The sequence below is a fragment of the Xyrauchen texanus genome, chromosome 40 (assembly GCF_025860055.1).
Source record: "Xyrauchen texanus isolate HMW12.3.18 chromosome 40, RBS_HiC_50CHRs, whole genome shotgun sequence".
NCBI classification, from domain to species: Eukaryota; Metazoa; Chordata; class Actinopteri; order Cypriniformes; family Catostomidae; genus Xyrauchen; species Xyrauchen texanus.
Window position 1 is genome coordinate 29,464,148 of NC_068315.1, and position 12,302 is coordinate 29,476,449.

The 12,302-nt window shown below is 36.0% G+C and overlaps 1 protein-coding gene across 1 annotated transcript in view; it reads right to left on the reverse strand.

Annotated features, from left to right (window-relative positions):
- pcdh15b (protocadherin-related 15b) overlaps positions 1 to 12,045 on the reverse strand; it is a 314,409-nt gene extending 302,364 nt beyond the window's left edge. The window contains exons 1-2 of the mRNA XM_052112379.1: positions 12,009 to 12,045; positions 11,601 to 11,666 (exon numbers count right to left, since the gene is read on the reverse strand). Of these exons, the coding sequence (XP_051968339.1) occupies positions 11,601 to 11,666; positions 12,009 to 12,045 (103 nt within the window). The remainder of the gene's footprint in view (positions 1 to 11,600; positions 11,667 to 12,008) is intronic.
- Between the last annotated feature and the right edge of the window lie 257 nt (positions 12,046 to 12,302).

The window sequence follows — 12,302 nt, forward strand, 5'->3', positions numbered from 1 at the left end:
TTGAGTTGCAATGTATGTCAGCCAGTGAATATTATTCTGATAGAATCTGATAGAAATGTTTTCTGTTGTTTATTCATAAATTATACATTAATGTCAGGAGCTGCTATTCCACCTTCATATATTTTTTGTGCTTGAAATTCCACTAGACAAAATCAAATATGAACAGAACTGCAGAACAACAGGAGACACGGACTTTTAAAGTCTAAAGTCATGCTCTCGTGTTCTGTACCGTAACTCTCAGAGTTACACAATGCACAATGCTGACAAAAGAGTTTAAGGCTGCTGAATTTTAGAGGACCAAATAGACAAATAAAAAATGGAAAATACTAATGACAGGCACACAAATATGCAGTGAAACCCTCAGCAATTAAGGAATGCATTACTATTAGTTAAGGCTGTGAAATAAATGAAAAAGTTTTAAACTAATTAACCGCAAAGTGTTCTGTGATTATTCACGAGTAATCGTAATTAAACTATGATTGTTAATACATAACAACAAGCATTAAAAAACATACTTGCAGTATATTTACTCTATACTTTGTCTGCAGGAAAAGTCATAATTTATATTAATTATTTAAATATGTACATGTTAAAATTTTAATTTTTGTATTTTCTCAGTTTTAAAAAAAATTATTGGATCAAATGGGCAGATTCAATTCAAATCAAACTTTATTGGCAAAATAAATACATTTCCCAGCACTAATATTAGTATATGGCTAGAGATGTGAATGCCCCCTGACATTTCCTTATGTATTTAATAGGAAAGAAAAGTAATATGGGTTTTGAACAATGTTGAAGGTGAGTAAATGATACAATTTAGATTTTGATGTGAACTTTACCTTTAAGGTAGAGTTAAGGTATCACACTTGTCTATAAGTAATATACAGTACTTTGTGTAGCACAGTAGGTCAGACAAGCGCATGTGCGAGAAACACTGTCTGCGTCTAGTTTTGGTTCGACTAAACTTGTCAGGATCAAAGACTTACCTACCCACCTGCAAAGTTGTGCATCCAAACAAAGCTGCAAAAACATGGTCGTCTTGACTTAGAATTTATATTACTTTTTAATTTCCGTCTCCACTCTTGTTGTGACTGCAAGGCTATATTTCAGACACATTAGTAAGCGGAAACATTTGTCTTTTTGCAGACAAAAAGCAAAGACAAAAAAGCATCTTCCTCTTCTCGTTTGTTGTGATGGAGAGTGAAGAAGCTGTTAAATAGCCTTGACTCCCAGAAGCTCAGAGCTACGGTGTACTCAAACAGAGATGCTAGTTCTTATTCCGCTCAGTCCTAAAATGTCACACATAAATAACGGATGGAAACAAAGACTCGACTATTGATGTGACCTTTTTATTTTTATTTATTTATTGCCGTATAATGAAATTGAATGGGAACAGGCATTGTCAAGCTCCAAAATCACAAAACTGTTCAGTATTAAAATGGATTGGGGGACAAAAAACAACAACATCAACAACATAATGCGCATAACTGATTACTGGTTCAAGTACTATTTTGATACAAAGTTGGGGGAAAAATGTAATGATACAAGCCTTTCTGCTGTATCGGTAGTACTGATTACAGATTCCATTCGATACATACTTTCAAACACACTTGCTGAATGATGAGCGCTCGCGTGAACGTGTCGGCATGCATGAATGGACAAATGTACATCTTATGGGGTATTAATTTAAAGTCAATTTTTCTGTAGTGAATGTAAGCCTAATAGACCTGTCACTGTCTATTATGTCCATAATATTAATGAAACAACCATATTGACAAGAAAAATAGAAAACCACTCACTGATCTTAGCTGGAAAACTTTAGTAGCTTTAGTAAGTCAAAGTTTAACCCAAAGTTAGGAATAAGGAAAATAAAACTATGCAAAACTAGTCAGCTTGTTTTAATAGCAGGCCTGATTCAGTTAAACTCAGACAGCATCAACACAATAGTAATGTATTTTATCTAATAATGGCACTATGCCTACTATTTTAGTAATTTTATTTTACATTTGACCATTTTGTTCCCTATTTCTGAATGTTTACTTATACTATTGTTATATACCTGCCATATATGCTCTGTTCACCTACACTGCACATTGTAAACAATGTTTCTAAGGTAACCTGACAAAGTTGCAGTGTGTTACCGGAATCAGCTGTTTATACTTTTGTTGGTGTGAACCATTAAGGTTGATTCAGTTTATTCAATTATATTTCTGAATTCAATAAAACCTAATTTAGATGTTCCCACAAAAAGTGCATTTTTGGCTTACCAAAGTGTAAAACTATTAATAGAATGACTGTTAATGTTTGTAATAACTGTTCAGGTGCTTGCAATGTGTAAATTTGTTCTTTAATGTATATTGACTTTTTTTCTTAATTAATAAATACTTTAAAGTAGTTAACTGTAAAAACTAGTTTTTACTGACCGCTAAAAGTCGTAATGTGCAATTGTTATCGTAAAGAGCAATTTCTACCATATCAGATCCTTAAAATTAGTTTAGTAACATTTTAAAGTAAATGGAAGCATAGCGTAGTTCTAGCGGGAAGACTAGCAGCTGTACATCATCACATCATTAGCTGGGTAATTCCTAGCAAATCGCATGTAAGCCATTGCTTGATAAGTCTGCTCACAATCTATCACATTGCTGTTTCAGTGTGCTAACACGGCAACCTCCACCACCCCACCACCACCAGTTGAGCCCTGTCCCGCACAGGGGTAGGCTCCTCGCCCCTGCCTCCTATCTCCGGCAGGACTTGACGGTTCCGGGTACAACTCACTCGGACCGCCGGACGGGGCCTACGCTAAAAAGAGAGACATTACTTTCTGTTTTACATTTATCAAATAAATGGCATCTTAAAATTCACTCAAGCCTGCGTGTCTTCCCGATAGAAGGTCCTATACTGTAGGTAATACTAAGTGATATTTCACCCACAAATGTAAATTATCTCTTACTCACCCTCATGCCATCACAGATGTTTTTGACTTTCTTCTGCAGAGCACAAATTAAGATTTTTAGAAGAATATTACAATGCAAGTGAGGCCAAAAATAACATTAAGACAGCATAAAAGTAATCTATAAGACTTCAGTGGTTATATCCATGTCTTCAGAAGAATATGATAGGTGTAGGTGATAAACAAAGAGCCATTTTTATAATTACAAATCTCCACCTTTGACCAGCCCTGATCATGTGAAAGTGAAAGTGTAGATTTATAGTAAGAAAGGACTATTAAATATTGATCTGTTTCTCACACACACCCATCGTATCACTTATTTAAACTTTAAACTTATCACGGATTTAAACACTGGTGTTGTATGGATTACTTTTATGCTGCCATTATGTGGATTTTGGACCTTCTGAGTTCTGGTCAACATTCACTTGTAGTGTCAAGAGCTCAGACATTTTTCTAAAAATCTTAATTTGTGTTCTGCTGAATAAAACAATTAACACATCTGGGATGGGGTGAGTAAATGATGAGACCATTTCAATTTTAGGGACGAACTATTCCTTTAACATTAGTTAATGCATAACATGCCATGATCTAACAAATTACAATATATCTTTTTTAGATCACTTATGAATTTTTGGTTAATGTTAATGGTGCCATCCAGAGGTCAGATATTGCTCTGTAACCACCGCACATCTGTGGACATCTGCTCGCATCATGAGCATAAAATCAATATTTTAGGAATAATGTACAGTTAGACAGTTGTTATTGCACAATAAACCCCTTCAGAATGATACAAGACCCCTCTGCTTTGCGTCAGGGCCATGGTAACTCTGTTGGGGTTTATTGTGTGATAACAACCGGCTGACTGTACATTCAATGTGTTTATTAGCATTTTAACTTTTGTTGTTGAATTGTAGTTGCAATTTGGTATTGGTATCGACCCTACTAATAATCAACAATCCCTGCAATGGAGAAATGTCTAGCAATGTTTTTGTTGGCAATGTGCAGTGATCTCTAATGTGGACATCAGCGATGAAGTGTTTTTTGGCAGAAGTCTAACTGCTGAGACAAGCCTGCTTCCCAAAAGCTAGAGCTGGCCTGACTGCCTGGCTGGCTGGCGCTTGTCAGAAATGAATGTGTGGATGGGGGCCAGTCCAGTGCTGAACCATACTCCATACAGTAGGGATCACAGGTTCACATATGAGGTTATTGAGCTGTGGTGCTCCAATCTTGTGTCAGAATGTTGCCTATGACCAGGCCAAGCATCCCAACTGGCAAGACTAGAGAAGACATCCCCGTTGAAGACCACTGTGGTCATATTAAAATCAGCTGTCTCAGAAATGTAGTGGGTAGCTCAGTATGACAATGAGACCTTGAGGAAGAAAGAAATGGACACTGAGCCTCATTTAAATATGAGAACAAATCTAATAACGCCAACCAAATGCAGCCCTCTAATTGACATAGTTGGCGCAACTATTGGCTCAAGCGCAGGCAAACCTGATCATTAGGCAAGGGTCACATTGGTCAATTCTGTGGCTCTAATTGGATGCAGAGAGGATGATCATAAGTGCTTATGGGCCATTTAACGAGCGCCAGAGGGAAGCACGGTCAGATGAACATGAGTTGATGCAAGACATGTGGGATGTCAGGGAATATAAATGGATACCCTTCCACCCCTCAGGCATGAAGCCAGACAACAGGTCAATTTATTCTCAAGACTCTTTGAAGATCTCCTACTAACCCAACCTACACTGACACCCAAAATGCACACTCCTACCAGTCTAGCTTGCCTAGTTCAACAGCCCTTCTGCTGAAACTCAACAGTGGATATAATGACGACCCTTCCATCCCTCATTCTTGTAGCCAAACCACTGGTCAGTTTTTTTCTTCTTAATCGTCCTCAAAGGCTTCCAACAAACCTAACACCCAAGGCCCACACTCCAACTGGTTTATCTTATATCAATAGTCCTTCCACCCAATCACCAAACTGTCACTCAGTGGTAGCATTCATTACCCACCAATCCAAGCTTTCCACCTTCGTGTCTCTACTGCAGAGCTGTTCAGACTTGACATGAATTTGTGTGCAAACCCAGAAGGCTAATTCACCATGTGTTCCCTAAGGAATTTCTAATGGGTAATGAGAATAGAGGCTGTTGATTTTTGTAGTAACGTTAGGTGTTTATTTATTTGTTTATTATTATTATTATTATTATTGTTATTGTTATTATTACTACTTAAGACATGATTTGCTTTATAAAAACATTACACCCAGTATTTCATAAAACCTGATTTATAAATGTATATACTGTATATACATACATATATACACACATACTGATTAGCCACAACATTACCACCAACCGCCTAATATTGTGTAGGTCCCCCTCGTGCCGCCAAGACACTGCCAACCCAACTACTCTTCTCACCACAATTGTACAGCGCATTTATCCGAGTTACCATAGACTTTATCAGTTAGAACAAGTCTGTCCATTATCTGCTGACCTCTCTCATATTTTTTGTTTGTTTTTGGCACCATTCGGAGTAAACTCTAGAGACTGTTGTGTGTGAAAATCCCAGGAGATCAGCAGTTACAGAAATACTCAAACCAGCCCATCTGGCACCAACAATCATCCATACGATTATCTAATCAGCCAATCGTTTGGCAGCAGTGCAGTGCATAAAATCATGCAAATATGGGACAGGAGCTTAAGTTAATGTTCACATCTACCATCAGAATGTGTAAAAAACGAGATCTCAGTGATTTGGACCGTGGCATGATTGTTGGTGCAAGACAGGTTGTTTGGAGTATTTCTGTAACTCGACTAAATCAACTAGGCAATCGCAGTCCCTATATATGCTTGCCTCATTCTTACCTTCATTGTCTGGTCTCAACAAGGACTGCTAAGACTGCACTTGTGGAACAAGTGTTCCTCCTTCTTCAGGATATTATCCTCTCAAAGATCCTCATCGTGTTCCATCTTATTATCGATCTCCAATGAAAGTTCCAGCTCTTGTGTTCATAATATCCATCGGTGTTGTGCGCTTCCTAACAGTGATGGTGTATAATGCTCCACTTAAAGTAGATTTTTAAGAACTCTCAAAATGTATTAAATAAAAATAGTAACAAGAGTATTTGTTGCCACCAACATTTTGAACTTTAAGTTATTTTATCATTACTTGTGGTTGCATTTTTACCCCAAGACCCCCCCACACCGACCCCATGTTTCATTTAAGATGCAGAGTCACAGATGTTTCATCAACAGATAAGTACTATTAAAGAAGGAATGAAGGAGTAGAGAGCAATGAATGAGTCATGCTCAGAAGTAACACTAAATTAGATATTTAAAAGATGGTTTAACTAACACAAACACTAATTTTATATTTAGCTGTAGTATAAATACACTATGCTGTTGAACAGATCAGGGCCATGTTTCAGGTTGCAAATTAAATATAATTAGCATCATTCATTTATATATCTAATTATATCGAATGGTTGCTGAGATGAGATGGAAAATGCTGGATATAAATGCAGGCTTTTAATGAAGATGATAATAGTGAAACAAACAAACATGAACTGACAAAGGAATGAATAAAACTAGAGGGTATTAATACGTACAAGGGCTAATGAGGGAATGGAAAACAGGTGAGAACAATAAGGAACAGATGCCAGTGATGAGGGCAGTGCATACTGGGTAACGTAGTCTGGGGAACACACTTCAAAATAAGAGTCCTATGAAACATGAGGGAGACTGTGACACTAATTTCATTAAATGTATATGACAGACAGACAGACAGACAGACAAAGAAAAGCAGCCAATAAGTGCCCAACATAGATGGGAACTCTGGGCCTTTCACATCTCTTTCTGTCCTTGTTAGAGCCAATCATCCTTTCTCTTTTAAGACTGTAGTGTACACCTTTGTATTAAATCTTCAGTTGTTTGGCAATATGAAGCATTGTACAGACTTAATTCATCAAAAAAATGATTGAATGATGAGTTTCTAGAGAAAGCGGTTTCTTTTTTGCCATTTTTGTCCTAACATTAACCTTAAGACATGCTAGTCTATTGCATACTGTGGCAACTCAAAAATAAACAGACAATTTTATGCTTAATTTAATGAATCAAATAGCTTTTATCAGTGTTTGATATAATGGCAAGTGATTTTATAGTACCAAATTAGCAATTTAGCATGATTACTCAAGGATAAGGTGATGGCTGCTAGAAATGCGGATATATATATATATCTATCTCCGGACGCAAATATAGTCTCAGAGCTGGGATTAACCGTCTCATCACAAAACAACACCGTAATGTCATGCAGTGCCATCTTTAAATCAACTGTGAAGCGCCACAAGAAACACAGAAAAGACATCAGTGTGCATCATCCTCGTATTACACACCCAAAGCATTGGTTAGGAAAGTTTGGTTTGAGATTTAGCTGTTATACATGGAGGGGGAGAGAAGGTAACCGGGACCTATTAAATGCATCTTTCGCTGTCTGTCAAGACGAGGCGAGATGATTTATATCGTAATATGATAAAACATAATTTCAAATAGCAGCACTGTCTGCTCAACATGTGCATCTTTAACAGCTAGAGGGCAACCCGTGATCACACATTGCTAAATGAAGCTTTGAATGAGACATGCAGTGTTTTGACATTTTGAAATAGAGCAAGTCCACATAGTGATTTCATTCTTAATTCAATCAATCATGCAGCCTTAATGTATACCATATGGATGTCTCAGAGGTCAAAGTCTATGGGTTTGAGCATTTTGGATGGTTTTCTCCTTGTACAGTAAGTGCTACTTTTAGAACTGTCATGTCAGCAATGCTGGATTTTTCTTATTAATGTTAAAATTACAAAGAGAATGAATTAAATTGTACATGTTCTGAAGAGTGTCAACCCTTAAAAATGTATGGCTATTATTATTTCTGGATTGAGTATTTCAATTAATCCCAGCCCGTATTTGATATGCGTGTATACAGCATATCGAATCTATCATGTCAGTTATTTACACATACTGTAAACACATGCGCACACACACCCAAATCCTACATTTGAAATGGCAGCAGTGTCAGGAAAAGATTAATGCGATACTTAACATTACTGTATCTTTCTTAACGATATAACTTGTTAGTATAATTAATTGCAGTAGCAATTACTAAGCTGCAATACATGAACACTGTATTATAAAATGTGACCAGAAGTCACAAAAACAACAAAAAAGCATCTGTGATCATTTGTGCCTTTACACCAGCTGAGGAAATGAGAATGAATGAATGAACGAACGAAGGAAGGAAATTATCTGCAAATTAAAAAAAGAAATGTCTGAAACATTTTATTGTTGCCCTGTGACAACTATGATTTCAGTTTGAGCTTTTTCAAGTATCAAAGTTATGTTCCGTTATGAGGCACAGCTATTAATGGGTTTTAAAGATAATGCATGCATCTGCGAGATGGGGATGAATGAAATGAGTGGAAGTGGAGAAAAACAGCATATTATCCATGATTTGAGATAAAGGCATCATCTCATTGCGTACATTAAGACGGATAATAGCCTTGGATGAATATGATAATCCTTAAACTCTAATAATTGTGTAAGCAAAAGCCACTAAAGCTTCATCCATTATTTTTAGAGTCACAGCACTGAAGGGGGAAAAACCCATGGTAATTTGCAAAGAACAGATTACCACAAATTATTTTCTTAATTTGACCAAGCAAACGCTTATCTTACTTCTGGACAGAGGCTTAGTCTTAAACTAGTTCATCTCTGCAGTATTCAAGGCAAACAGAGGATAGATAATCATCCATAAAGTCAAAGTGTAGGCGGAGATAAAATTAAAAAAAACTGAAAATTCAAGGAAGTGTCAAAAGACATATTCTGTGTCAAGACACTTTCTCCAGAGCAAATATAGGAACTTAAAGGGCTCAAACCACAAGCTGAATACTAAAATCTAAAGACCCTTTTCAAGGTCAACATGAAATCCAAATTGACCCTAGTTACTTTGGTTGCGCTTGTTATTTCAAAGACAAAATGGTTGTCTTTGTAAAATTTTTTGAAATAATTTGTTCACTCATATCTCCAAATTTTGTATTGTGTTTGATAGAATTTTGCTGTGGAAAAGAGAGTGATGGGAAATTATATTATTAATAGCTTTGAAATAAAATGTCAGAATCCTTCGTCTTGCTAACACTTTATGTAATCTAAATACAAGCAAATAATATTATCACACTCTTTCTATACAAAATTACAGCATGGCTGAAAATGACACTCAATAAATATATTCTGCTCACAAGTGATATTTACCATGGGTTTTCTTTGTTTTCATCAAAACATAATTCATCTCATATCTCAAGCATGTTCTTCAGACACTTTTGTCAACTTGAAGTACACTAACTTAAAAAAATATATAATAATTGAAGACAAAAATGTTTGGTGTAGTGGAAATGATGCCATCTTTTTGAAAAATGGATAGAAATAATTTTCACCAAATAAATGTGAAAATGGTTTATACTTATCTCACTCTTTGTTCTTATTATCATAGTTTAAAACTATAGTAATGATTCGTTTTTTTATCATATATTTTGATAGTTTAACATTGAAAGTGTGGGTCTGGAATGCCCATTCTTCATGATCCATACACTTCCCCATAGATTTTTTTATTGATTGACTTTTTCTCATTGAACATCCTGTTTTGCTTCAAAATGTGCCAGATTAAATAAGTAAAATGGGTTATGAACAGCATTACACATTAACTTGTGACTTTCTTCTTCAGAACACAAATGAAGATTTTTCGAAAGAATATCTCAGCTCTGTTGGTCCTTACAATACAAGTGAATGGGTTGCCAGAACATTAAAGGTAAAAAAAAACAAAAAAAAAGCATAAAAGTAATGCATTAGACTCCAGTGTTAAATTTATTTTTTATTATAAATCTCCACTTTCACTTCCACATTCTCCATTCATTTTTTGACGATTTGCATTCTTTGTGCATATTGCCACCTACAGGTTGGGGCTGGTCAATGCTGAAGATTTATAGTAAAAAAAGGACTTCAATATTGATGCGTTTCTCACCCTCACCTATCATATCAATTCTGAAGACATGGATTAAACCACTGGAGTCATATGGATCACTTTTATGCTGTCTTTATATGCTTATTGGAGCTTCAACATTCTGGCCACCATTCACTTGCACTGAAAGGACCAACAGAGCCGAGATATTCTTCTAAAAAAATTGTTTGTTCAGCAGAATAAAGAAAGTCATACACATCTGAGATGGCATGAGGTGAGTAAATGATGAGAGAATTTTCAATCTATCCCTTTAATGGAACAATCCTAAAAGGGCTGTATTAATCCCCTAAACTAGGTTGTGCAAAACAAATGGTTTTCTAAATGAGTTTGAGTTGTTTGTGTATATGTGGACAGCTGAAGCTCTGATCCTCTATCATACATTTAAGCTGTATCTCTTGTGGTCAAAAGCAGATAGAGCTGTCAACCTTCCACTGGAGCCTTCTTACAGCACCACAGTATTAGAACACACAGCTATAGAGAGGATGAAGAGACGATACAAAGACATCACTTGAAAAGGCCCATCAAAGCAGCAACACACTGTACACCATTTGTGACACAGCGCCCTGGTGAGGTGCACCATGGGAGGTCTACAGTATGTGTGAAGAACAAAAACGGCTTTCATTAGCACAACAGATACATCATTTTGCCCTAAAATGTTCTCTGTTGGATCCAGGCAAATACATTCGCATCTGTCACCATCAATTAGCACACATCAGAGGCAAAGCATACAGATTTTCAAACACAGTTAAGCCAAGATAGAACAAAAGTTGACAGACATGGATTTTCAAAATGATCTCATTAGTTTTCTTAAGCATTCTTGCTTCCAGCACACATGCACTTTTAATGTTTGGATAGACACTGAAACTGAAATATCAAACTATAGACAAAAGCTCTTCTACTTAGTGGTGAAAACATATTTGGACTCTTAAGCCATGATTACAAATCAAGGCTGTCAATGTAATGCATTGACTTTTATTGTATGTTGCATATTGACTTCCAAAGTTACTTTTTGTATTATATATTTGATGCTTGTCTGCCAAAATCAAAATAAAGTATTTGACTTATCTGAATTATTTATTATGCATTATATTTATTTAATTAAATATTGATTATTATTCATTTAATTATCTTTATTTGGTGGCCTTCCTCGGCAAATACTGTTATAGACAATGTGATTAATTGCGGTTAATTACATTAATCAATTGGCATATTGTGCAATTGCATTTATTCATTTGATATTTTTATTTTGAATGCCATTGCATTAGATATAAAATATCAAACCAAGCTGCATTCATTTTAAAGAAAGACGCACATGCACACTTTTCAAACAGAATATTTCACAACAAAGAGGTTTGTTAGATTTTAAATGATAAAAGAATAGATATACTTTTCAAAATTAAGATTAAAAAAAGGTATTTGGGCAGGTTACAAATGAACCTCAGCAAACAAAGTCAAGCCCAGTGATCTAAAACAGAACTAAAGTGCTGTTTAAAATTCCAACCACACGCTTTAAAAGCCACTGTCCTTCATTTTATTTTAATGAAATACTGGCAAAAAAGAAACCAATGCAACATAAACCTACCATTAGGGCTCTCCTCATCTATGGCTACAATAGTAGCAGGTGGGCCTGTTCGGGAGAGTTTGCACTCTGAAAAATAAGGACACAGAGTAAAAAAAGAAAAAGAAAAGAAAAAAAAAAAACATCAGAATATCATCAAGTCTAGACCATGGCGTAACTCATACTAAACAAGACATTTCAATTTCAGCCCACATTAAGTCACAACCTGCACATAAAACAGGATCTATGAGAACTGTAACCTATCCACCATTGGGACCGCAGGACCACAAGTCAAACATAGATTTACAAAATGACTTCTTTATGTGTATAGCAGGACTGTTACCAATGGGGTTCCTAAGGGTTAATAGAGCTGTGCTCTCACCCCAGATGAGGAACAAAAGAGTAAGAGAAAGATAAGATTCATGGTCTTACCGTCATACTGCCAGTCTGGAGACAGAGATAGTGTCATCGGCAGAGAGCGGGAGGATGATGGAGACACAGAAGACAAAAGAAACACAAAATCAGATTTCATTGGAAATAATAATAATAAAAAAAGACATACTGTGTATATGGACAACTTCAGAAGAAGCCAAGTAGGACATGTTTCCAGATCAACATCCGTTGTTAGTCCTGACTCAACGTTCCTTTCTAACCCTGCCCCTAACCCCAATTCTAACCATTAAATACCCCTGAAATCAAAGAGATGTGAATGTTTGATAAGAATAT